Source organism: Convolutriloba macropyga, chromosome 4 (assembly GCF_964194025.1).
Source record: "Convolutriloba macropyga chromosome 4, txConMacr16.3, whole genome shotgun sequence".
In the NCBI taxonomy this organism is placed as follows: domain Eukaryota; kingdom Metazoa; phylum Xenacoelomorpha; order Acoela; family Convolutidae; genus Convolutriloba; species Convolutriloba macropyga.
This window is the reverse complement of record NC_134471.1, coordinates 72,319,575-72,347,443: the sequence shown is the minus strand read 5'-3', so window position 1 is coordinate 72,347,443 and position 27,869 is coordinate 72,319,575. Positions and strand designations below refer to the sequence as shown.

The window sequence follows — 27,869 nt, the reverse complement described above, 5'->3', positions numbered from 1 at the left end:
ACGAATAAAAACTGCATCCTTTATAGAGAAGTTGACAAAAACCAGGCACAACGCATATCCGATCGAAATGGAATGCTTTATAACTCTTTCGCGAAATTTGACATAAACACAATAAAAAAATTGAGATGATTGTGAAAACAATCATATAAAAAACGCTACAATTTGTTTGATAACTTTTTTATCGATTCCGCTGTTTTTGACTTCTGTTAGACTTAACATGAATGAAGCACTCTTTTTTTTGGTGCTTGCCTTTTTTATTAGTTTACAAAATTAGCATCTTTGTTGTCGCTTTCTTTAGTGACCAACTGTGCGAGTAATGTAGATTTAAGTTTCCTAGAAAAAGCATTTCCTACTTTTTTAATGGGATAAATTTGGCTAATTGTTTTTTATGTGAAACGTTAATTTATTTCAAGCTCGTATTCAACTACAGTGATCGACTTTGAACATCTCTGAAACAATTCTCAAACAGAAAAATGCCTCCTAGCATCCGTTCGTTACGTCACTAAACCAATACTCAATTCAAAATACTTCAGAATTTTTTTAAATACTATTTTTTAAAAAATATACTGAGTTTAAATATTTCAGAATTTGTTAAATATTATTATATTTTGGAATAACACTCTGAATATTTCTGAGCTATGCATTTGGCGGTTGCTTTTGATAATCCTTCGATTTTTTCCAAAATACAAGGCCCTGTGTCTGGTAAACGTCTGCTTTCAAATAATATGCCTGGACATGTGGCTTGGATACGAGTACAGATTCTACGGACTGGATGTTGTGAGAAGACTCTGGGCGGGACAGAACTGGGACAATTCGCCCAGATTCCCTCAAGTGACCCTGTGTGATTTTACCACTAGGGTTCTCGGTGTGTACGGATTGATATTATTACAAAATATTGACGACAGTTTTCAATGAGTAATGTGACCAAAAAAATCAACTTTTTGCAAATAAGTTTGGATGTGATCGTCGAGAATTTGTCTATTGCGGTCATACGAAACCGGCTAACACCGAGAATATTATGGTTGTTGATCGTTCTTTATTAGGAGACAGTTTCCTGTTACAATTGAAATTTGTCTGAAATTCAAAAATATCGTCGAGTACAAGTAAACCTGAAATTAAAAATGTTGCAAATGCAGCATTCATAATCTGTTGTTCTTTAATGACAATTGTTGTTCACTGACAATTGTTGTTCTTTACTTTTTATAATTCACGTTTGTTTGCAAGACTTCCACTGCATTCTTTGAATTTGTTTATTTCTTTTTGTTATTATTAGTTTATCCTGACATTAATTCTCTCTAATTACATCCTTAGATGTCATAAATGAACGAACCATGCGACAAAATTGTTCCGTTTTTTGTATCGGTCTCTTAAGCTGGTTGGTTTGGGTGAGGTGTCGCTGAATTAAAATGGCCAGGGGTGTTGTATTCTTATAATATACGTATTGGATTAACGCGTCATAATAATCCAGATTATTCTCAAACGTCTGACAGTTTTTTTTGAAAAATAATTAAACATAAAATTGGTATGTAGGTAGAATGGCTGGAATAATGGTTCACTTGTGGGCTGTTTTACGAAATGTTAATCAAAATTGTAGAGTAAAAGGATCGAGTAGGACAAAATTGCAGAATTGGCAGACAACAATGTCTTTTTTTCGCAGACTCTTGAGGATCCGAAATTCATTTTTCGTTCACAGTAATTATCAGAACCTTCCATACCTTCATGCCTGTCAGTATATACTCGATGAGCGAGTATGAGTCCATGATCATATCCAATTTTAGCCAGCTAAAAGTCCCATCATAAAAGAAAGCAAGACTATCAGTTGCAAAGCTTAAATTGACCGAATATTTTGGAGTAACCTTGATTGCAGCTTTGTTCAATATGAAATCTGAAGAAAGACACACCCTCATTTTGATATAATTTTTAACGGATCTGAAACTACATTATGTCAAATGTTCTGCAACACAAAGCATCTTCTCAGAAAATATATGTTCAACGAGTGCAATAAGTCGCAAACAATATCTAAAACAAACACAGACAGAAATTTGCAATCATTTTTTGAACTGAAATACTGAGCTCTGTCTGAGCTTTGTTGTTTATTTATCTGCCTCATACAGGTTGATAATGTAACTTGATGATTCAATTAATTATGATTCAATAGGAGATAACGCCTTTGAAAGTCAAAGCATTAAAAGAACGATTGGAAAAGTTATTTGCAGTGTTTTTTTTGTATTTTCTAGAATAATAGTTTCTGTTTTTCATGCATCCTTGTCATAAGAAACACCTAATTAACTGTTGAACTTCCCTTTGGCTAGTAATTTGCACGAATTCCAAAAATTGTACTTCCATGAAAAACTGTACCTGGTTTCACGAAATGAAATGAAAATAAAAAATTCCTGGAAAATTCTGTTTTACTGTGATTGTTAATCAAAATAAAACCATATGATCAGCAGAAGCATCATTTTTTGCAAGGTTTGAGGTAAAGAGATTGAAAAACAAAAACGTATTTTGGTTGTTTCCGCAAATGGTTGCCTTTCCTGTTGTTACGTATTTGAATGTCCAATATCTGACTAATACTGTTATCTTAGGCCTTCTAAACATTTAAAATAATAATGGGCTGCGACGAGGAAGGCATTTCAGTGTTTATATCAACTTTGCAAAAACTGAGGAGAGAAAATGAGGAGATAAAGTTTCTTCACCAAAAGGCCTCCACAATTTGCGTTTCCTAGTTTTTTAGAAGCCAAACTACTTGTCATCTCTTTGCGTTTTTTCACATCTTCTGTTGACTAAATTTGCTGCGCAACCAGAGGCCAATGGCGTAATTAATTTTTTAACTCATCTATAGCTTCAAGAACAATCAACGGAACATTTTTTAAAAAATGAAACAGTTTTACTTCGTTCTCATCGAACTATTTTTTTCTGTTTCTTTAGTCTTAAATGCCAAACCGTTTTTCCTTTTTTAGAAAAATTTTTAAACAGCTCATTTTTATTGACCAGGAAAAAATTTAAATTGCATTGCAAAACAAAACTGACATCTAAAGTCTAGAGTGATGCGTCTTTTTCTACTCTACGATTAGTAAACAAAAACGAAAATATGAATTAAGACAAAAAGCCGTCCTCGCATATTTCCCCCATTTTGAAAAATTGTTGGGAAAAATTAGAGATAAGTAGTGATCAGTTGTGACGATGTATTGAAACGAAGAAAGTAAATTTAGGAAACTGTATCAGCTGGGTTTATAAAAAATTTTTCGCTGAAAGGTTCGCGGCATCCTCCTTGAATTGTCTCTGTAATTTTAATCAATCCAGGTCTAAGAAAAAACTAAAATGAAATAATTGACAATTTGTAGACCCTCTGATGTTCCCTAGAAGAATTGGATAACAGTGTTTCTCAAACTATTAAAAAAGATTCAAAAGAATTTTCAAAAGTTTGCATTTTTTGGGAAAAATTTGGAAGCGGTTCAATATTTTTTTTAATTGTCAAAAATCTATTTATGCCTCAATAGTGAGAAATATATGGTCATAATAGGAAAAGTTTTTTAAAAAAATCTCCCAACAATTGCTTTCGTGGGAAGGACTTCAACCTTTTGGAATTCCCATAATGAATGTGAGATAAACCGTGGACGAAAACGGAATCCGAAACATTGTAAAGATTTACCAAAATTGTTGATTTGACAGTGTTCTTGCCTTACTTTCCAGTGCTAGATGCAGTGAAATTCATTGGACTTAGAAATAAGAGAAATGGAATTTAAAAACTTGTGAGCTTCAAAACAGAACTAATGCTGGTTGCTATACTATCACAATCTGAAAAAATTGTTCAAAAATTTTTTCCTTTTGTTCGGTTTTTTCTGCTGAATAAGTATTGTGATCCCAGTCTTTTTGATAGATGATAGATCTTAAAGAGTATATTTTGACCACTTAATTACAAAACCTATTTTTTGAGTTGCTCCAATTCTGATCACAGGTCTTCATGGCCTGGTTAACTCTAATCGAGAACAGATTTTACCTCGAAGGGCCCGATCAAGAGCGATCTTGAAGGAATTGCCATGACTGTACAACAATCAGTTGCAATCATGGACAATAAATCGCTTCTATAAAATAAGTAATTTTTCTGAAATGAATTTCAGGCAACGTGCAACAATACACAGTTCAGTGTGTGCTGTCAATCAACCTGTTTAATGAGAAGATCTACCTGTTTGTCTGGTTCTGGCTCATGTTCATTGCAATCGTGACCTCTGTCAACTTCCTAGAGTGGATTGTGAGATCTGTGTGCTTCATTGACAGGCTCAGCTACATCAAAAAACATCTCAAGTTCACTGAAAGGTTGGGAAAACTTTTCAAAAGCTAAATATGGTATAGTTTTTACTTTTCTCGTAAGAGCCTGCTCCTCGTCATTTTTGAACAAGGCTCCTGGAGTGGGTTTTAGAATTTCTTCAGCTATTTTTTATTACTATCAATGTCTCAATTTTTGGCATTTTCAATAAAAGTATTCAGTTCGTGTTTGACAAGAAAATAAATACAGTACCCGGGTTTACATTACGATTTATGATAAATGTAATTAAAGTATTTGCATATGTCGAGCCTTTTTTTCATACCACCTTATAATAGAGCACGTTCTTTTCATAAGTCAAGAAATTGAAAAAATCTGTTTTAGTTATTTTTTCTCTCTTTTTTTTCTGTGGATGTGCAAATATCCACGAGCAAAACCACACTATCGTTGCAATAGGCAAAGTTTAACAGTTGGATAGTTGCCAACCAAACTTTAGAAATACTGATTCTCTAAGATAAAGTAGTTGCCGCAAGGAGGTCATATGGGAAAGTTGTTCTCCAGGATGGAATCTATTATTTTGAATGTTAGTCGCACTTGAAGGCAATGGTTGACAGCGCTCCTATCTTCACATGCTTTAACGATCCTTAAGCATGCAGCCTACTCCACCATGCTTAAGCTCTCTATTTAGACAAGTTTTTTGCTCAATAAGAATGCAGCATAACAAAAACAAGCGAGACAAAAATGCAAAGACCAAAAATTTGCATATGTAGTCTGTTGAATAGACAAATGCAACAGGCTTCGGTAGCGCACGGAATTAGACCTATGACTGTGAAGCGATGGGCATGGGTTCAAGCCCGAGTAAGGGCGGAAATGGATGCCTAGTTTACTGGGGTAAATATTCGGGATTTGGATACCTTTTTCTTCCGTTCTTCTTCTCTTTCCTTTTACTCGTTTTCCTTATCTTCCTTTCGTTCTATTTTCACTCATTCGTTCTGCATTTCCTTCTGTCCCTTTCATCTATCTATCTATTACTTTAAGTGTTAGCCGCACTTGAGCGCAATGGTTGAAAGCGCTCCTATCTTCACATGTTTTAACGATCTTTAAGCATGCAGCCTACTCCACCATGCTTAAGCTCTCCATTTGGACAGTTTATTTGCTCAATAAGAAAGCAGCTTAACAAAAACAAGCGATACAAAAAGGCAACGATCAAAAATTTGCGTAAGTAGTCAGTTGAATAGACAAAAGCAACAGGCTTCGGTAGCGCAAGGAATTAGAACTATGACTGTGAAGCAAGCAATTGGCATGGGTGCAAGAGTGAGTAGGGGTGGAAATGGATGCTTAGTGTACTGGGGTAAAGGTTTGGGATTTGGATAGCTTTTTCTTCTGTTGTTCATCTCTTTCCTCTTAATCGTTTTCTATATCTTCCTTTGGTTCTATATTCACTCATTCGTTCTGCATTTCATTCTCTCCTTTTCCTCTATCTATCTATCTATCTATCTATCTATCTATCTATCTATCTATCTATTTATCTATCTATCTATCTATCTATCTATCTATCTATCTATCTATCTATCTATCTATCTATCTATCTATCTATCTATCTATCTATCTATCTATCTATCTATCTATCTATCTATCTATCTATCTATCTATCTATCTATCTATCTATCTATCTATCTATCTATCTATCTATCTATCTATCTATCTATCTATCTATCTATCTATCTATCTATCTATCTATCTATCTATCTATCTATCTATCTATCTATCTATCTATCTATCTATCTATCTATCTATTTTTTTTGAATGTAAGTTGCACTTGAGCGCAATGGTTAACAGTGCTCCTATCTTCACATGCGTTAACGATCCTTAAACTTGCAGCCTACTCCACCATGATTAAACTCCTGATCTAGAAAAGTTTTTGTGCTCATTGAGACTGCAGCCCCACAAAAACAAGCGAGACAAAAGGACAATGAACAAAAATTTGTGTATGTGGTCAGTTGAATAGACAAAAGCAGCAGGCTTCGGTAGCGCAAGAGATTAGACCAATGACTGTAAAGCAATGGGCTTGGGTTCAAGCCTGAGCAGGTGCGGAAAAGGCTGCTTAGTGTACTGGGGTAAAGAATGTGGATTTGGTTATCCTTTTCTTCTGTTCTTCATCTCTTTCCTTTTAATCGTTTTCTTTATCGTCCTTTCGTTCCTTCGTCCTTTCATTTTGGCTCCTAATCTGCTAATGTTTTGCGCTCATTAAACTCGCCAAAACAGACGAGCCAAAAAAGCCCTTGAAAAGAATTTTGCTGATTCATAAATAGTAATAGACAATAGATAATAAACGCGCTTTGCCACCATGTATAAGATCGTTATCTGCACAAATATTAGCGCTACACGGCGAAGCCAAAAATGTCGCTTCACAGAAATTTACCGCTACATAGGACAAAAAACGGAAAAATAAGCGTCGGTAGGATAGGCGTGAACACCTATGCCTGGTAAATGAGGGGCATATGGGTTTGAGCCGGAGTTGGCACGAAACATAAATCCTAGTTTCTATGCGGTTGAAAGATTTTTCTTGTGATGTGTGTTTGTGGACCTGCTAGTGCGTATCATAGCTCTAAAAATCACATCTCATCAACAAAGAACTTAATAATTAAATTCGTGGTCTTATTTTATTTTTTGTCGTCTTTTAGTCAGCATTTCTAAGGAAAGATTCAACTTACATATATAGTATAATTCAACAGAACTTTGAGCGGCCATAATTGCAGAACCGATGATTTTTTTATATGCAACAGCTGATTCTTATATTTTTCTATCGATAAAAATTTCAGCACCGTTGAGTCGAGCTAAAGCCCACCTGCAAAAACTCGGTATGAACGACAGCCCAATATCAACAACATGGATTGAACTCTAAAGTCGGGATGCACAATAAAACTAACCTAAGGACTTTATATGGAAACAATGAGTAAAACGGGGTCTTTTCATAAGTAAAAGCCTGAGCTGGAGAGCGTTTGCAAACGCAAACACTCAGCATTTTTTTAGAGAGAGCAGATGTGGAAAATACTGTACAGATGCAGTGTATGGCTAGCTTTTTCGTATGATAATTATAAGAAATATAAGCCTACTTTTTATGCAATAATTCAATTTATACAATTTGAACAACACGTCATTTTTGCTTGTCTGTTAAACTATGTCTTATTTTTTGTTTTATACAACGATACATCACATGAGAAATTGTACTGATGTCAGAAGTGAAACCATTATACTTTACTATGAATGACGTCTTCTAATCAACAATTTAGATTTTTCTCCAGCGTTGAATGTTTTGACGTGAAATCTTATAAAAGATGACTAGATTTTTTAAGTTCATTTTATTCATTCGCCCGAGTCATTAAACGCTACTACAAAAAAGAAAAGAAGCTTTTTAATTGATTTTTTTAAGATATCAATTCGACTTTTTCAAAAAAAATACAATTTTTGAAAATTTTTTATCTTTTTTTGAAGTTTAGAACTAAGGTTTCCTGGAACAATGGTATGCAGATTTTCATTGAAATCTGTCAGTTCCACAAAACAACATCAACCGATTTTGAACATATATAGCGCAAATAATAAATCTTGCGATGATGCATTTCATTGTGAAATGCAGAAACAATTTTTTTTAATTACAAAAACTTAGGCATATTTCAAAAATTTGATAATAGATAATTACAGGGTTTGTTGGAGTTAATTGGTATAGTGCTTCTGGATAAAAATTTATTGGTTAATTTTTTCTGCTAAAGTTTTTAAATTAAGTATAGCTTTGCGCCACCACTTTCTGATTTAAATTAGCATAATTTTGTCATCACTAGTTGAAAGGTTAACTTGTTTTAGAGTTAATTTAGAGTTAATTGAATTTACCATATAACATCTGCTAAAACAGCGGTTTGAAAGACATCGTTCGATTTTTTTTATAAAAATAACTTGAAAAAGAATTACATAACACCTTTTTGCTAAAATTAACTATCCGAATATTTTATACTTTCAATTTCAAAAACAAGCCTTTGTTTTCTTTAATGGAAAGAACTATAAACAGTGGCTGCCTTTTGAAAAGACTTTTTACTCTTTTGGGATGTTTTGAAACAACTTTTTTTGGGTGTGACGTTTGCCTGCACACCGTGAGCTTTTTGTACTCGGAAACAATTTTTGTTGAAGAGGCAGAGCGTCCTAGATTTACATACCAATAATGCCATGCATACAGACAACCTGAAAAATTAGCATTCAATTTGACGATCTCACTTGACGTATCAAATGAACGTTTATTAAAATTTGATGTTAGTTTTAAGGAGAGCTGAAATACGTTATCTTTTCTGTTCTAGAAGTCTTGGGTAAAGCTCTTAAACTCTTAGCCAAGAGTTAGCCTGTGCCTGAAGTGATACAATTTCTGAATTTCTGGATTGTTTTTAAATTTTTTGTATCATTTTTTAAAAATTTTTCATATGATAAAATGTCACGATTGAAAGGTTATTTTTCGTGCCCAATTCAATTATCTCAACATGTTAATTTAGAATCTATTATCAGGAACTATCAGGAACTCAGACTAAGTTTTTTATTGATAAGATTTGAAGCAGTTTGATGCAAAGTAAGAGAAATTTTGGAGCCTCATTTTTTCATCGAGATACCAAAAGTTTTAAAAAGTCTCCAAGGAAAATTTTCCTTGTAGTTGATAGTTGTCGAGTAAATTGATGATCAATTAAACATATTTGAGGGCATCATTTAATTTCAGTGCCACGAGGTCAGAAATGATGAGCGTTGTGTTTTTTGGGTCACAAATTGGTTTGCTCTGTTAAAAATCTTTGAGTGGTTAACGTACGTCATTTTCCTTTTGTTTTAATTTGGCGATGTGATCTCATTGACTGGTATGCTTTTCTTATTACTTATTTTGGAACCGTATTGACGTGACAACTCAGAGTTTTGGCGCTCAGAAATTTTTGATTGAGAAGTTGAGAGCGCTAAATGTGAAAAATATATTTTTTTGGTGCCAAACATATCTCTTCCAAACAAAGGGACCAAACATATGTCTTCTCAAAGATATACCTCTCTTCTATGAGTTTTGAATTAATTTACGTGCCAGAATTGGAACAATATGATTATTAATTCTTTGGTTTGGTAAAGAAATTAATCGTGCTGATTCATTAATTGATTTTTAGAAACTCTTTTGCAAATTGTTTTTGGTGCAATTTAGTTTTATTTTTTTTTAAAAATCTTCGGCCGTTATTCCCCCAGTCGAGACCAGATGGTTATCTTTCAAGATTCTGTCAGAATCTTGCAAAAACTGTCTATCTTGCAAGATCTGGCAGAAAAATGGTTATCTTGCAAGATCTGCCAGAAAAATGGTTATCTTGCAAGATCTGCCAGAAAAATGGTTATCTTGCAAGATTCTTGCAAGTTCGTTCCGGTCGAGCTGTCCTCTTATTGGCTCTTCTCATTCATGCAACATTTTTCATTTTGACCAGAAATTTACTTCAGAATCAGTTGCGTGTTTTTTAAGAAAAATGATAAATTTAAATAGATTTTGAATCTGGAAATATGAATTATCTGAAGAAAACAAATTAAAATCTGCCTTTGAGAACTGTTAACACAAAATAAATTACTATTAAAAACTGTTTTTTTTCAACTTTATCAAGATTTATAAAACTAGATTTTCTTTTTTGATGAAAAAATTGTGATATTATTCTTTGCATCTTGAGCAGCTTCCTTTCATTTAATTCAGCTCCTTGCGCTTAAGTTTTCTTGCCAAATCTCCTGCTGTCAGAATTACTCGCATTAAACAACTCATCTTGTAGGATCTTGTGCAAAAATGTGGATCTATTAGAGGATTCCGACAGACAAATGATTATCTCTTAAGATTCTGGCAGAACAATTGCTATTTTGCAGTATTCTGGCAGAAAAATGGTTATTTTGCAAGATTCTGGCAGAAAAATGGTTATCTTTTAAATTTTTGGCAGAAAAATGGTTATCTTGCAAGATTCTGGCAGAAAAATGGCTATCTTGCGAGTTTCTGGCAGAATGAATGGTTATCTTGCAAGATTCTGGCAGAAAAATGGTTATCTTGCAAATTTCTGGCAGAAAAATGGTTATCTTGCAAGATTCTGGCAGAAAAATGGCTATCTTGCAAGTTTCTGGCAGAATGAATGGTTATCTTGCAAGATTCTGGCAGAAATCTTGCAAGATTATGCATAATCTTGCAAGATTCTGGCAGAATCTGCCAGAATCTTGCAAGATAACCATTCAAAATCGACTGGGGTCTACACTGGCGGATATTAGCAGTTTGAAAATAATTAGAAATGATATGGCCATTTTTCGTTTTTTTTTTAAATTCCTCTTGGCAATTAAGGCATGCAGGAATGTTGGGTATGAAGAAAACGTGAATTGGTTTTCTTTATCAACCCCTTTGAATCAGACGAAAAGGTAACAAAGTGTGACCTGGGTCCAATTCTGTATCAGTTTTTATAGACCCCCCCCCCCAAAAAAAAGAAAAAAGTGGAAGGAAATAAATCCCCCTGCCACAAAACAAAATAAATCACCCCAAGAAAATAGAAAATTGCCGCAAATAAATCAAAATTAAAGAAACGATGTAAGAAAGTTGGGCGTGATTTGTTTAAGGCGCATAGTAATATGATGATTTTAGGATACATTTTTTCGTGGGAGGGGGGAGGGGTGTATTTTTTACTCTGAAGGTTACCCTATCAAAAAACTACTTAAAAACATCTAAAATTATTTTTAATGAAGAAGTGAGTTCATCGCAAAACTGCTATTTTCAGGTACAATACGGAAGAAGATAAACGTCTATGTCGCCGATTTGTCAATGTCTATCTCAGACCAGACGGCGTATTTATGATCCGGCTCTTGTCCAAAAACACAAACAGCATAATTGTGTCCGAACTGGTCGCCGCTTTGTGGGACAACTACAAGAAAAAACATGTTGGGTTACGATCTAACTTAGTATCTAATCCTCACCATACAGGCGGGGGAAATTCGGGCGACATGAACCCAAATATTATGAACTCGTCACTAATGGTTAACGGCGGCATTAACCAAGGCTACAATTCGGCTCAGTGCCCGTTTAACACAGCTGGCAGTTTACATTCTCGGAATTCAACTGCAGCAGCTGCTACTTTCTTTGATCATTCCAAAATGCCGACAACTCTGCCGTTCAGTAAGCCGAAAATCACTCAGATGTTCACACAGTCGAATAATGCTAATGCGGTTAATCAGCAGAATATGTTTTCAGCTCCTTCTTATTCGTTTGCAACGTCAGGAGGCGTGATGACAGGAACGCAAGCTAGAAAACAGATTGAAGCGTTATCAAGCACGGCAAATAATGACATTCTCGATGTTTAGATTTCTATATTATTATTTTGTTTTTCTTAAAAAAACATTTTTTTTGTAATTTGAATTGAATACTTGAATCTTCTAAATGTTTATATTGGTGTTTTATTTGTATATAAACAACTGATTTTGTGTTAGAAGAGTTAATAAAATTGTGAATGTTTGATTTTGGAGCATTCAAATGATTGATAAAAATGGACGTTATCAAAATTTCAGCAGGGGTCTTAGAAATATTTGACCATAAGATTTTTTTAAAATCAGAATTAAAAAACTTTGACAAAGAAACAATGAGATGAACCTCAAATGGAAAAATTGGCGGCCCTAGCCTCAAAATGTAGGAAAATGAAGTAAGAAATTCAACTTAGAAACCATAAAAAAAATCTTGGCATCCTAGGTAGATCAGTTCAGACACAAGCATCTTCTCTTTGCGCTACAATTTATTTTCTCCAATTTGTGACTCTAATTTCTATCTTTTCTGAAATTCACATTACTTTCTCACAGAACTCTGCAATACCCTACTCTAATACATTATGGTGTGCACAATTTTTGACAAAAACGCCTTTTCTTGTTCCGATCCACCTTAGTGGGGGAGGTACTACTATACACTCGAGTGTTTTTTGGGTGATTTTAAGCCGATCGAAACATTCATCGCAGAGAGTTGTGTGTGGTATCATTAGACAACTCGTACATTGTAAAATATGAAATTAAACAGATTTTTCTAAACTTCGTTGTCTCCAGGCAAAACGCTATCCGCTGTTTTTGTTCACATTTTCTAGAACTCTTCATTAATCTTGTTCTTTTTTTCGTTATAAGCTGTAATCTTTGTTTATAGCGTTATTGGTTTTGCCTATAAACGCAGATCAAATTTGATCAATTGTCTAATCGAAGAGTATTAGTTTCTGAAAGTCAGAATTTTTTAAATCAAAGTTGGCTCTCATTTGCTTCCTTAGCCCATTTTATCGGATGTCAAATAGGATTGACTTCCGCTTATTATACGTGTTCTGGAAAAAACATTTTTTTGATTTTTTTTTACCAAATTAAAACGATCTTTATTCAAAATGCATCGATTTTTTTCAGACTGATTTCTTTATTGCCAGAATACCTATTGCAGTAACATTTGGAACAACCATTTCTTTAATTAATGAAAGCTCAGCTGGATTGTATAACATATTCTGAATAATGAGAGGTCTCAATGGCTTCTCCTCTGCAAAAAAATTGAATTAATTTAACGATTTCAGTTGATAGCTAGTGGTTCTAATGACTTTGAAGCAAATTGTTTTGAAAAAAAAACTGAACAGTTTTCTGAAATCTGCTCCTTCTTGATTTTTTGACAACTTGCGTCTTATTAACATTGATGAGTTGTCGGTCTGGATTTTGACGAAGCAAACTTTATTGCATTTTGTTTTTATGTTGGAATTAATGTCCAAATGTGACCCATCTGAAAAATGTAGTCTTTTCAGTTGACAGTTTCTGGTGGCAATGACTTCAACAATGTTTATGTGAAAATATTTGTGGGGTTTTTAGTTCTGAACTGTATTCGTTGTTAATTTGTGATCTTAAGACTTAGCGGACACTGTTTTTTTGTAATGGTTTTTTTAGATCGGATACTTCGAGTATTCATATTTTGCGTTCTTTCTGGTTTCTTTTCACATTACAACACAATGACGCTTCCCAATTTCTCAGAAAAAACAGAAAATATTTGATGCCTTTATTGAAAAGATCTTTAATGGCTTCGACGCCTTTCCTTCTTAAAATTTAATCTATTTTTTGATTTTTGGATTTAACTGTCACTTTTTTTGTTGTTGTCATGTGTCATTTGCTGGACACTGACAGGTCTCATGAAGGTAAGCAGTGAATTCAGTTAATAGCTGACAATTTTTTGACTTTGAAGTTAATTGTTTTAAAAAAAAACCAAACGTTTTTTCTTTAAATCTACCCTATTTTTGGTTATTTACATAGTCTCATTAAGGACCGGTCCAAAATACTTCTTAGATAAGTGAAAGTTACTTTATATTGCTAATTGGGCTTTTAATTGATTTTTTGTTTGATGCTGTTTAAATATTTATCGAACTTTATCTGTTGCAAATTTGACTTTGTTACTGTAAAGGAGTCTTTAACTAAACGGATTTTGTGTTTTGGTCGAAATTAAGATTATTGATGCTGATGAATTTTGTTATTTATCTTGTCTCGTAGTGTAATTATTTGCAAGTCTCTTTGGTTGTTCATGGCGGCGATGTTAAATAATTGTCTGGATAACGAATTGTTCCATTGGCTTGGCTGAGTTACAGAAGAACCTTTGCATTATTTTCAGTTAAAAAATTAACATTGCAATGGCTTCGAGCCGTTTTATTCTTGATTTTTGTTTACTTTTTGGCGAGTGTTGTTGGGTTGTCGGGGCATTCGGCTTTGAATGGAGGTACAAGTCAATGTTTTACAATTTAAGTTTGATCTTGTGCAATTTCGTTTTTTTAATCGGTTTTTTTTTCAAAAAAGTAGACGTTGAGTTTGACAGTAAAAAAATGTTTTTGCTATTTTATTTTGTTGTTGGCCTTGTCACCTGGTAATAATAATGGCAGGTTTTCTATTGCGGCATTGTTTAATATATTTAGTGGTTTGCGTTTAAAACTTTCAAACTTTTTTTACTTACTGATTATTTCCGGTTAAGACAAATATGTGGATGAGGGCAGTTCGAACACTTTCCTATAATGCGCAAATTACCGAGCCTCCTTCTTCTTGTATTAACCTCATTCTGATGAAATGCGGTTGATTAACTTTAAGGTAAAGAGAACTCATTTGTATCTTTTTAGCTGATAAAAAACCAACACTTCTTATATGCGTTGAGCCAGGAGAATTTGTTTATCTTTTTTTTTGTAATCATAACCTGCCGCAATCCTTGCTTTCTGTTTTTTCTTACTTTTAAGGTTAAGTAAAACGATAAACGAGTATTTTGAAAACCACCACAATCATATAAAACAGGGAGATTTGTTATTTCGTCATCCCGAATAATTTTCCTTGGCATTCAAAATAAGCGATTAATATAGAAACTAAAACAAATGATAACAAAATATAGAGTATTTTTGAAATCAATAAGTGGAATGCTCGGTTATGAAAATTTTAAGTTAATATACTTTTTTGCTTCAAAAATTTATCGTTCTGCATTATATAGGAAAATAATCTAACGCAATATATATTAAGGAGATCAACAACGTGTTTGAAAGTTTGCTATAAATAGAAATACACTTCCTTTACACATTCCAAGCAAAGAAACAAAATATTTGAAATGACGAAAATGCTTCAAAGCAGGTTAGTTCGACATGGGTTAAAGCATACCAATTATTTACATTGGCAACATAGTTGTTTTCATTAATAAGAACAAAAAAACAATAATTAGAAAAAACTAAGTTTTCGCTAATAGGAAAATTGACATTGTTCACATTAAGTTGAAAAACTTGCGGAGATTTTTGTAAGCTGTGGATCACTTGTCTTGATAGCATATGAAGGTCTGCACTGGTAGATTAATATAAACGCACAGATTTTCGGATTTTTAAGGGGTTAACAAATATTTTACGAGAATTTTTATATGTTACATTTAATTAAACCTTTTATCTATCTTGAGAGTATTGTACGGTGTGAAACTTATAAGATTGTTGAAACGAGTTCATAGCAACGTCATCTGATGGTATGACAAATTAAAGAAAGTCTGTATCAAATTTTGAGTGCAGAATGCAACAATAATTATGCCTGTTAACTTTTCTGTTTGTTAGCAACCATCTAGGTTAGATGTCCGAGGTACTTTAGGTAGAAGTTACTATGTCTGGAAAACGCCAAATGGACCAAGTTTTTCTACAAAATCTTGGAACAAAAGGTTTTACATTTTACCATCTTTTAGTTACGATAAATATCCGAACTGATTGGCTGTCTCCTTTTTTCCTATCCTGTTCTAGCCAAAGCGCTTAGGAGAAAAAATTTGCATGTTCAATTTATTAATTTTCTTTAATTAGAGCGTAAAGTTCCTCTTTAGCTCTTCGGATATGATCAGCATACGTTTTCGTCATTTCACAAATGATATTATAGATTGAGGAGACAAAAAATGACATAAAGCTTCCTTTCTAATGACATTTTTTGCAATTTTTAATATGCTTTATTGTGGACTACGTTTACCCTGTTTTTCGAACAATTTGCGAGTTGGGCGTCTTTGCTGATGAAGCAAATAGCTTGCTTGATTGGTATTGGTTTTTCCTGATATTTACAATGTTTTTTCTAATAAAAATAGTACTTAATAAGTAAATAACAGTCACTTCATAGAAAAGACACTCTGTGCAAAAAGGTTGAGTGATGCGTTTAATAGAAACAGTTGCAGCCATTGTTAAGTTACGTTGTCTCAAACAAAAAGTTTAGTAAGTTTGTTATTACAAACATCTCAAATAAAATTACCGCTTTTAGTGACTTCTGTTCAGAAAAGTTTGAACGCCTCACATTTCAATATATCAATTGACATCGAACTTTAATTCGTTTTTTATGAAGACTTCAAGAAGATGGTATTCTATTTTTCTATTAAAATTGTGCTCCTAGGTAGGAAGTACGGTTTCTTCTGATGTTTTTAACAGGAGTCGCAGTTAAGAAAGTAAACTCGTGCTATTTGACTCCGGCGAAGAGTCAGAGTAAAGTCTGGCTCTTTCTTCTAAACTTTCGTAAAAATTATATGGAACGTAAATGACTAATATACAAGTTTTTATCGTCCAAATTGATGCAAGATTATACTATAACGTCAATTAGAAAATGATGAAATATTTTGACAATATTCATACTAAGAATTGCAACGATGATCTAACACAACCAAGTTTGAGGTGCCAGACGCAACGGAACTCTTGCACACTTGGGTTATAGAGCGGCACAATTTACAGGACATGGAAAGCGTTAGGGTCGCATGATACTGAGGATATCGTCGCACAAAGGTACTAGCTGAGGCTGTCAGACTTTTGAGGCTGACCAGGGTTCCAGCATCATCTCATCAGATACGGTACGGCAGCACAAAGATAGCACTTTTTATCGGGTTGCACGACTATCTGATTAGAGGTCACTTTGGTCTGACATGATATGACCAGAGGGCAAAGTCTGGAAATGGTCTGAGCAGAGGTCGCTTGGTCTGGCACGTCAACCTGGGGAATTGAGACAACTCTTAGAAGCTAGCTATTCTGCAATCTCTGGGTAACCCATGCAACATCGAATGATAAAATTTTGCCTGGAGTTGTTTCACATCTGTTCGACCGGAAACTGAAGTTCATTTAATATGTTCATACACACATTCATTTCATTCACGCATCAAAAGCCGCCAAGTTTTATCAAACTCATCTTTGACGGATTTGTTTACAAAATGGCAAATCAAAGTCTATCTCTTCTGAACACGATAATGTAAACCAATATCTAAACCTTAGTTATAACCTTGGTTATGACAAGTTAAGTGATATTATACAGCTACAGATGCGGCCATTTTGTATTGATAACCAGTTCGTTATGTTAAAGTTTAAGAACTTGACGGACATAGATAAAAATTCAAAGTCGTTCAACCTTATAATAATAATTTGATACGCATAGGAAACAGATTGTCAAATTAAAATTCGATTAGACGAAATTAGTCATTTTGACACTTAGTTACTGAACTGAGAAAAAAATTCAACCTAATTACAAAATTCGATTTTGTTTAGTACAAGTTTTTACGCTAAATCTGCCGTTCTTAATCGTTTGGAAAGAAGAGATATATACTCAAATATTGAAGATTTTTCTTTCGTCTAATTTTACTTTCATCCAATTTTATATTCATCTCATCTCAAACAAACACAAAATTTCACTTGAAACGGTTCATCAGCTTCAAGTCTCAAATTGAGTTTAATTTGTCGGCTGGCTTTTCCTGACTCTTAAATTTACACAGATAGATAACTTCAAGCAGGTCTTCAAAGATCTAAGAAGAGATCAATAGTTCAAGGTTGAGTGATCTTTCATTTAATCTTTGGGGTTCGATGTCATTTTGGTCTCAGATTCAAGGGAGTATAAAGTGATAGTTAGTTGAACCACATCGCAGTGTTCGAGAGGTCAAACCTGGGTCACAATTAAATTTCAAGGTAACTTTTCAATTCTTTTTTTTTGCATATGCTTAGTTCTAACTTTATCTCAATTAATTTTGGGCTAAAAACTGTTCACGTAATACCCTTTAACAAAAAAATTGCAAGCTTTTTGTGAAGAGCTTCTGCGCCTTCGAACTTCAGCTTTTTTGTATGGAATTACTGTTCTTGAGAACTTTTTCCAGCCTTCGGTTGACTACTCTTAATTTCTCCTTTTGTAAAAACTGTCTCGGGTGGATAACAATTATAGTTATATAGTTTATACAACAATGGTCAAAACCGGATTTTCATTCGCGTGTGTTACCTCTGATTTCAGATACCAAAAAGATCTCAAATTTATTGCAAAATTGATCAAAATTGCGAAGTTTGATCAAATTAGGTTAAATTGTAAGCAGATAAACCTCGAAAACATTGCCTCAAATTTGTAATTAATGAGACGCGGTAATTGGTTTTTATTAACTAAGCGCCAACTTAACTTGCTATGATTATTTATTTTGTTACAAGTCAGTCAAAAAGCGTATCAAAAATTAATAGACGCATATTTTCTCAAATTTAGTGTCAACACATTTGATTAACGAATAACTATAATTTGAGGCTGAGGCAAAAATTAGCGATTTCAAACTTTTCCATTTACCCCTTGGACAAAGGTAAAAAGGTCTTTGCCAACGAAACCCAAATTACATTTGCAGACAAGACATACGAACATAATCATCAACAACAACAACAACAACAACAAAACCCTAAATAATGGCAACCCTTCTTCAAAACGAGTACACTGATTCGTTTGACTTTTACAACACGAGATACGAGAATGGAATTGCCCCCTGGCACCGGCCAGTTGTCAACTGGAACCTCATGAAGCATTACAAGAATATGGCACCAGAAGGAGAGATTCCCAAGAAGGTCTTGGTTCCTCTCTGTGGAAAGAGCTGTGATCTCAAGTACCTAGCAGACAAAGGTAAGAATAAACATTAAGTTTCTTATCTAGAACCCCCCCCCCCCCCACACACACACACACACAGAGACACTCACACACCCCGTGAGCACCTTTTAAGCCCTCTTTAGCTTTTTGTATGCGTTTTTTCTTTAAATTGATAACAGTCTCTGTATAGTCGTATAAAGATGGGATATTTTTAGAGACGTGATTTGTTTTTTCAAAAGGTATCTGTTTTTCCCTATTACACCGCACCAGCTTATAGAACCCCCGGGTTGAGGTTTCACAGAAATAATGTCTATAGATTTGTGGGGAAAACAGTAGATTTTTTGTAAGATTTGAGGTTTTTAGTTGTGATTTGCCTCTTTTAATGTCACCTCATTCAGTGCTTAAAATAACATTTGTTACAACCATTAGCCCAATTCCCCTTAATCTTTACATTTTAATCAATTTTAAGCGCTGACACCAAATTGGCCCCAAATTACGTTCTAGATGGTTATATTTTTAGGTCACGTGGTAGTGGGTGTTGAGTTCTGTGAGAGACCGTGCAGAGAGATCTTTGAGAGGGACAGCATAGCTTACACTGAGAGATGGGTGGAGGCAGTGGAAGGAAAAGTGTTCGAGAGTTTATGTGGAAAGATCAAAGTCTACTGCTGTGACTTCTTCAAGTTCGGACCTGAGGTTTGTGTACCCTTAAGCAAGGAATCTTTTTCATATGATTTAAAGGTTCCCAGGTTGAGGTCCAGACCCAAATTTGCTTCTGATCAGACTTTCCAGACCGAAATTATCTCTGATCAGATCATCACCAGACCATGGGCCAGACTGTAGTGCGCTCGAACTTCCGTCCAGACCCTGTAATTTCGGTCTGGGAACACACGGGTGTGCGCGCGACTGGGTCTGATCATAAGTCAATTTGGGTCTGGACCTCAACTTGGGTTGTTAAAACTTTCATTGACATTGGTCCGAAAACTGAACGCTGAAAGAACCAACTAGAACCATATGTATCTGCAGAACTATAAGTATCCCTATTTGTTTACCTTGTTTGTTTTTGTTTAAACTCTATTGAAATGGATATTTTGCTTAAGTGATAGGGTACGCTCAATTTCAAAACTAAATTCAGAAAAATGTTCGGTTATCAACATTTTTAAAAACTGCTAGTCATTTTAAAGTCAAAAGAGCAAAACAATACTGTCAGTTTTTTGTGATTGCACTTTTTTGTTTAAATCTATTACAAATCAATGAAAACTGATGATTTGTTAATTTTGCTTAATCAGCTTCTTGCAATTGCTTGCAGTCGATTATCTCAGTTTTCTAGAAGTGATTTCGCAAGGTATTTTTTCCCAGTTTTTACCAATTTAGCTGGGATAATCATTTTAAATTATGTAAGCTTGACTCAAAAGCAGCTATATTGATTTTTCTTGTTCATTTGGAAAAAGTAAAGTTAGCTCGAGTGTTTTCATAAAATTCTGTAATAAGTAAGAATCGACTGTGTTAAAGTTAAAATGCCCAGTTTGTTAGTGTAAATTTGTAAATTCTATGTAGCAAATGAGGTCTGGACTAACCTAATGTTACATTTGATGGCCCATGTTATCATGTTTTTTAGTAGGGTACTGTCTTTTGGAGCTAAATGATGGCAACATATCCGTCTTATAGATCCTTTGAAAAATGAAGAGGTCGTTTTATGAATTAATTGATGAAATTTTAACAATGGCAGCACGATAGTGTAAAAAGGTGTAATTCTTTATCACAATAAAACTCGAGGTGGTATCTTTCTGATAAAAATTATTTTCCTGTTGTAACGCAAATTAGATCGTGAAATTAAAGGTGTCTCCTGTTGAGATTTCACGAGAAAAGACATCACAAAAGTGAAAGGCAAATATCATTAATTGTATAATGATTTTTTTGTATTTAGATTAAGCTAAAATGATCAACTTGATTACTTTTGTACTAAATCTAAAAGTTGAATTCTTTGTGGTCATCTCTTATCCTCAATACGCGAAATCAAGACTGGTCCAATATAGTCAGATTGCTGGGAAACAATTGTTTCGATCTCTTTTCATCGTTTTCAAGCGGCATTGTGAAAAATGATCTTTTCTAAACGCTCTGGTGCATTTTTAATTTTTTATTGATAGATGCAGGAGAGAACCGTTTGAAACGGTGTTCTCAAGAAATGACTAGTGACTGACCTAGATGACAGGTAGTTTCCGTTGATAACCATTTTTGATATTTTTTCATTTGTTTCAAAAAATTCATATTCTTTGTTTGAGTACATTTTTTTATGTGTAATGTAGTTGTTAGAGTATACACTCGACTAAATAAATTGTGATCTTAAGATGGAGCTTGAAATGATAGCTCAATATCAGAGAGCATGGCAAGACTCTCTCAATGTGAAGCAAAGGGCTGAGTGGAGAGCACAGGGTTGAAATCAATTAAGAGATTTTGGGGTCGCAATCCATAAAGGTCCCAACCTTTACGCTCGCTATAATGGTGTGGACATAGAATCAACATAACGAGAAAAGGGTTGCTCTAATAGTAGTAGTTTTTCATATACAGTTTCAAAACCAAATTCATATAATCATATTGTGATGAATGGCAATGCGCCTGGTGTATTCATTTAAAGTAGTAATTGCTATATTAAAAACAAGGAGGTTTGTTAAGTGCGTTCCCACATGATGTTCCGACGAGCTCATCTACATTTTTGACTTAATTTTGAGCCAAATGAAGAGATAACAAAAGTAGATGATTGAATTTAAACCAATCGTTACCCAACCTAACTACTATTTGAATTACATAATGCCATGCCTCATTACAGCGAGTTCTGACATTAAAGACAGTACGAGACAAAAAAGAACAAACAACAAAATTAGCAAAAACAAAAACTTCACGGCAAAAACTGAATATCTTAAATTAAAAGCACCTGGAAACAATATTTAATTTCTCCTAACTATGCAACAGATGGAAAGTTTTCTTAATGGGACTATGTAATAATTTGACAAAGAGAACCAACAGTGAGGCGAAATTCAAAAATTATTTAACATTTTTTGAACCAAGAAATTTCAAAATTCTTAAAAATCATTAGCTTTTATCTAAATAATCCTTGATATATGACTTAAAAGTCGGTACAAAACCAAAAGAACCTGTCTTTGGTTAGACTAAGCCAGAAAAACGAAATAAAGAAAAACCTAAAAAAATTACAAACGATTTGCGAAAACACAAACAGTAGCTACCACTAAAATCATTAGTTATTATCTAAATATTATGTATACTTAATTCAATTTTTGTTTCTACTAATTCAGCAGAGGTATTTATACTGATAGATTAAATAAGCTTGCTGGGGCCACATTTGAAAACCATTGTGATCTGTTATTACGCAATTGATCTGAAAGAAGAGAAAAAAACAAAAATTGACCACTCAAAAAACGTTTATAAAAACGTATATTTTCCAACAAACAAAACATCAGTGAAAATAACATCAGAAGGTATGTTTGTTTTGAAATACAAGAAATTAGATGGGACCTCTCATTGATAAAAGTAAGTTACAATTTGACGAAAAGAACAACAAAAATTGAAAATATGAAAAAAAAATTGAAAATGTGTAACATAAATTTTTAGACTAATCGCTATGAACTGATTGCTTCGGGTAAAATCTTCAATCAATCCTCAATTATAAGTATCAGAAACCTGTCAGCAACTTACCGCTACCTAAAGAACAAAAACAGGCAAAACAGCAAATTCAAGAGAAAAATTGAGCGAGAAAAGTGTCGAAGGCATTAAAAAATGGACTTTTCACTAGAATCTTTTCTTTGTTCATGTAATTTTTAAAAGCAGTGGGATTTTGTTAATTATTAAATATCACATCAAAAAAATCAAATATGAACAAATAATTTGGAAGACGAATTTTTTTTTAGAAACTCGTGGTATCAACGCCATTAAAATCATTAGCTTTCAACGGAAGCCAGTAAAAACGCTAAATTCTGCCTCGATGGGACAACAAGTTTGGTTTGCCATTCATATTTTATCAATAAGACCTTGCAACAAGTTTTTGACTAAGGAAACAAGAACAAAGACAGGTAAGAATCAAATATTCAGTAGAAAGTGTCAGAAGAAACTGTTGAAGCAGTTCAAATCATAAGCTCTTCTCTGAAAACCTTATCTGTGATCCGTTGAACGTCCTCCGTAAACCAATGTGAACTATCATTATTAGGATAAAGTGATAAGACATCAAAAGGATCCAAATATAAGAAATTGTACCCAAAATTTTTAAAAAAAATATGAAAAATCGTGGCATTGAAGTTTTAGAACTAATGGGTAGAAGATAAAATCGCTAACCAGATTTTGGCTGTAGTAAATAAAAACTGATCCTGTTAGTATTCAGGCTGACTATCAATTCACGAAAAAAAGTTTACGATTGGTTAATATTCAAAAAAATTTCGGAAAATTATGTTTAAATTCTTAACAGCCATTAAAATCAAAAGCTATCAACGGAGGTCAATCACTACGCTGAGATATTACCCGATGGGAGGAAAAGTATGTTACTTATGCATAGATAATCAATAAGACATCACAATAAGTCTTATGACTGTGAAAACAACAAGCAAGCAGTCAAAAAGCAAAATTCAGTAGAAAAGTGATAGAGAAAGTGTCGAAGCTAAATAGACCATTAGCTTTTCTCTAAAACCTTTATCTGTGATCCACTGAACGTCTTCTCTAAGCCAATGGAAATGAAAAAGTTTTTGGATATTGGGTATAAAGCTTGGATATTGCGATAAGAGTTCAAAAGGAACCAATAATACGAAAATATCCAAAAAAATTTTTTTTAAAAGATTGAAATCTTGTGTCATTGAAGTCATATAACCAACAGTTAGAAGATAAAACCGCTTACCAGATTATTTTCCGTTGCATTACAAAGCAAGTTGGTCCTGTCAATACTGAGACTGACTAACAGTTCACGAAAAAAGTTTAAGATTGATTATTATTACAAAAAAGTTTCGGAAAATTATCTTTAAATTCTCAACAGCCATCAAATTCAGAAACTTTCAACGGAGGTCAATAACTACGCTAAGATATAGTCCAGTGGGAGAAAAAGTATGTTTGTCATGCATAGATAATCAATAAGACGTCACAATAAGGCTTATCACTATGAAAACAACAATAAAAACAGGCAAAAACCGAAGTTCTGTAGAAAAGTGCTAGGAGAAAGTGTCGAAACCAAATAAACATATTAGCTTTTCTTGTTTCCTTGAAGTCAAGTCATATTACCAAAAATTAGGAGATAAAACTGCTAGCCAGATTGAATTTGGTCACAGTAGGAAGGAATGGGATGTTGTCATCACTGAAACGGACTTACAGTTCACGATAATAAATTTATGATTGGTCAATGTTCAAAAATTTTTTTTTTCGAAGTATTATTTTTTAAGACCTAACAGCCATTAGCTGTCCACTCAAAGCACTAGATATGTTCAAATTATGCTCATTACGGAACATATTTCACTGTCAGTCAATGAGTTTATGCCATAGGACTCCAAAAAATTAGTAAACCCTCAAATAGAAATTCAAAATATTATTTAAAATTACGAAAATTCAGTGTCGAAGCCAAAGAACATGAACAAATCCTTAAAAACAATTTTTTTGTTCATTGGGTTTAATTTGACTGTAACGGAGATTTGTCATTACTGGAACCTCGATATGAAAAGTGACTAGTCTCCAGGTGAAGTAAATAGCATAAAAGTAGAACAATTTTATAAAAAATCTCTCAAATAGAATTCGAAATTTTTCCATCGTGAACTTCCCTATGAGACCAAAACTAGTCCTTTTTTTTTATCACCGTTAGTATATTAGAAACGCAAATTTGGTTCATTTTTTGGCGTGAAATTTAATTTTAAGTACTATTTTTATAGAAATTATCTTAATTTGAAGAAAAATTACACTGAAAGTGAACAATTATCGCGTGTTCACACAAAACTTCAATCCTCGATAACTCCCCGAAAAGAACGAAAAAATTGTCTGAACAAAAAAAAACCCATTTGAGTATATAATTCCTCCCCCCACATATGGGCTCGGAACAAATATTTTGAGTATTTAAAGAGAATAATCAAAAGTCAAACAGCTAGTAATGTAAAAAATACGGAAAGGGAATATCTGGAATCCAAAACTGAAACCCATCTTCAAAAGCTGTGCCACTTCTACAATATATTAGCAATGACGAAGAAGAATGAATGATTGCAACGAGGACGTCTAATGAAAAATAAACTGAAGTTATTTTCAAACAAATTTGCTATGAAATGCAACCAAATTAATTTCGCTGTGTTTCATAATTTGTTTTTATTTTCGTTTTGTTTCAAGTTCTTTGTTAGCAAACTTTTTCTGCCAAATTGGCTTTTCGGGCGAAAAATTTTGAAAAACTTAGAACCATTTCCAGTTCATCGGCTGCTATTTTTTTGTTTATTGTCAAGCTGTGTAGGTGTATAGGCAGTTTTATGAAAATGACCGGTAGTTTCCGGAAAACGCCGGTAGTAAAAGCTCTTTTCCTATTTAAAAAACCGTCGGAAAACGGCTGTTAATTACCTAAGGATACCGGTAAGAACCTATCACTCATTATTTTCTCAGACCAAATTTCAAGTTGAGTAAGACAAGTCATCAGGGGTGTATGTGTTGCAGATAGAGGGTAAATTCCTGGCAGTGTGGGAGAGTGGTGCTCAGATAGAGTACGATGACAGGATGAAGTACTATGACCAGATGAAGATGCTCACTGCCCCAGACTGCAGGTGGCTCACTGGACTCTACCAGTATGACTCATCCATCTACTACGGTCAGTCGCGCAAACAAATACCACAGTCGAAATCCCCCCCGCCATGTTGAGGGCATTTTATTACCCAGGTTGAGGTCCCAGAAGGAAGCCTGGATATGATCTGGGATCGCATGAGTTTTTTTTTCTATATGAACTGAATATTGTGGAATGCAGAAAAGATCAAAAAAACAGAAAGCATAACCGACTAACGTCGGGCGAATTGCTCTCAAACGACCGGCGAGCGGTTGACTTTGTCAGAAGCTAGCCACGGTTTAGTGAGGCTAGATTCAGCTTAATTCGACTTTGCAAATTTTAGTTTTCTAGCCTTGTTAGTGAATAAGTAAAAAAAACAGATATTTTAAAAGTTTGCAAAATATTGCAAAATTTCAAAAAAGCAAAAATTAAAAAAAACGGATTTCGCATTGAAAATGTTAAAAATTATTTTTTGTCTTTAGATTATGTCAAGTAACCCATCTGCAAGACTTGAAAAGCTTCGTGGGCCAGTAATGATCGTTAAACTCAGAAAAGGACAAAAAAATCAGAAATTTTGAAAACAATCACAAATTTTAACAAAATCTTGCTCAAATTCAAGATATTGAAATCTTCAGAAAAACATTTCAATGTCTCACGAGACTATACAGTATCACTATTTCAAGCTTTAAATGGTTTCACTGGCTCAAAAAGATCCATAAACTTGAAACATGATAATAATTTTCCGAAAATAAGAAAAAAAAATTATCAAAAGATTGCTAAATCTGAATTCATTAAAATTTTGATTACCAAATCTTTAGCTCTAGAAACTATGCAGCAGTTTATTATCAAACATTGGAGGAGGTCTCTAGGACCATGGTGCCCGAAAAAAGATAAAAAAGTTCAAAAAGATTAAAAAAAAATTACAAAAATTGCAATTAATTTTTTAAAAAAATTTCTGATATTAAAATCTTGAGAAACATTCCATTACGTCTAGAAGCTATGCAGCAACCTAAAATCAAACGCTAGAGGATGTTATGTGGCTCTTGAGGCTGGAGAAACCTAAAAATGACAAAATTTCAAAAAATTTGAAAAAAATATTGCAAGTTGCCTAAAGAAACTGCTAAAATTTGTGATGATAAAAGTTGAAAACTAATTCAAGGCCAAAAAACATTTTCCAGTAACTTATTGTCAAATCCTAACGGAGATTTTCTGTTCGGCTGAAAATAATGACAACAAATGTAAAAAAATGAAAAAAATTGCAAGATTTGTAAAAAAAAAAATTGTTAAAATTCGTGTTGTTCAAATCATGAAAAACAATCCATTACTTTCAGAAATTATACAGTAACCTATTGTCAAACCCTAGAAGAAGTTCTTTGGCTTTTGAGGCTGGCGAAATCTAAGAACCAACAAAAATTTTCAAAAAACGTGAAAAAAATGCAAGTTGTGGCAAAAATTTGCTAAAACTTGTCATATTAAAAAATTGAAAGCTGTTTCATGGCAAATAAAAATTTTTCAATAACTTATTATCCGACCTCTGAAGACGTTTTCTGGCCCCTGTGTCTGGAAAGACGTGAAAAACGAAAAATAAATGTCAAAAAAATTTGCACGTTTTGTCAAAAAAGTGTAAAATTCGTGATGTTAAAATGTTGAAACCAGTAAACTACCACTAGAAACTATGCAGTTAGCTTTTATAAAACCCTAGTGGAGGTTCCGTGACTCCTAGGGCCGAAAGACTTCAAAAAGAAACTCCTAGGGGGTTATCATTCGGGGGGCTGATGGGAAGAAAGGGGGGTTGGTAGCAGTGGGGGGGGGGGGGGGGTCAACAGTGGGGGTGTCTTCAACCTCTAACAACCGCCCTTCACACCATAAGTACATAATAAGTATAAGTCTCCAAAACAGTTTGAGCTGAAACAGAGCTGAAAGGCTCTAAGAGCACTTAATGCCCTCTGGGCGCTAAATGTTTATCTCGTTTTTGAGAACGAAAAGTAGAAAGCGTCAGACAAAAATTGGTCAAGCGAAAAATCGCATAAAAAAAAGACCGACAGGACTAATATAATTGCTACAAACTTCGTTTGAGAGCAATTAATTAAGTATGAGCGAGTCAAAAACGCAGCGATAAACGAACGGGAAATGTCTGATCATACAAGAATCTCAACGCTGTATTGAACACACGAACCAGATTTGAATAAAGTTAAGTGGCATTGAGGGCTTATTGTGAACAGAATGAGTCAGAAATTACAAAACTTATGTCTGGAGTGTCCTGATCATAATTAATTTTTAACGAGGACCTCATCATGAATAACAACACTATTAACTAATAGTTAGAATTGTTTCAGGCAAGGAGGTTTTTTTATTTCTGAATTTTTCTTTTGTCAGGGTAAAAAGTGACATAATCAGAATATGAGTATAGTAAAATTACAGGAATGAGGTATC

General features: G+C 33.8%; 2 protein-coding genes across 2 annotated transcripts; both read left to right on the top strand.

The window, feature by feature from the left end:
- Positions 1-649: 649 nt before the first annotated feature.
- Positions 650-11,789, top strand: LOC142338655 (innexin unc-9-like). Its single transcript, XM_075388503.1, has 3 exons — positions 650-865; positions 4,122-4,317; positions 11,056-11,789. The coding sequence occupies exons 1-3, from the start codon at positions 736-738 to the stop codon at positions 11,633-11,635; spliced, it is 906 nt and encodes a 301-aa protein (XP_075244618.1). The 5' UTR covers positions 650-735; the 3' UTR covers positions 11,636-11,789.
- A 5,431-nt stretch (positions 11,790-17,220) lies between these two features.
- On the top strand, positions 17,221-25,534 carry LOC142338159 (putative thiopurine S-methyltransferase). Its single transcript, XM_075387795.1, has 4 exons — positions 17,221-17,742; positions 18,432-18,700; positions 19,185-19,357; positions 25,334-25,534. Exons 2-4 carry the CDS (start codon positions 18,490-18,492, stop codon positions 25,532-25,534), a joined length of 585 nt encoding a protein of 194 aa, XP_075243910.1. The 5' UTR covers positions 17,221-17,742; positions 18,432-18,489.
- The last annotated feature ends 2,335 nt before the right edge of the window (positions 25,535-27,869 follow it).

Excerpts from the sequence above, each read along its gene's own strand:
- LOC142338655 (XM_075388503.1), top strand. The coding sequence starts at position 736 with ATGTGGCTTGGATACGAGTACAGATTCTACGGACTGGATGTTGTGAGA. Across the intron at positions 866-4,121 it reads TTTTACCACTAGGGTTCTCG|GCAACGTGCAACAATACACA; the intron begins GTGTGTACGGAT and ends AATGAATTTCAG. Across the intron at positions 4,318-11,055 it reads CATCTCAAGTTCACTGAAAG|GTACAATACGGAAGAAGATA; the intron begins GTTGGGAAAACT and ends TGCTATTTTCAG.
- LOC142338159 (XM_075387795.1), top strand. The coding sequence starts at position 18,490 with ATGGCAACCCTTCTTCAAAACGAGTACACTGATTCGTTTGACTTTTAC. Across the intron at positions 18,701-19,184 it reads CAAGTACCTAGCAGACAAAG|GTCACGTGGTAGTGGGTGTT; the intron begins GTAAGAATAAAC and ends TTATATTTTTAG. Across the intron at positions 19,358-25,333 it reads TCTTCAAGTTCGGACCTGAG|ATAGAGGGTAAATTCCTGGC; the intron begins GTTTGTGTACCC and ends TATGTGTTGCAG.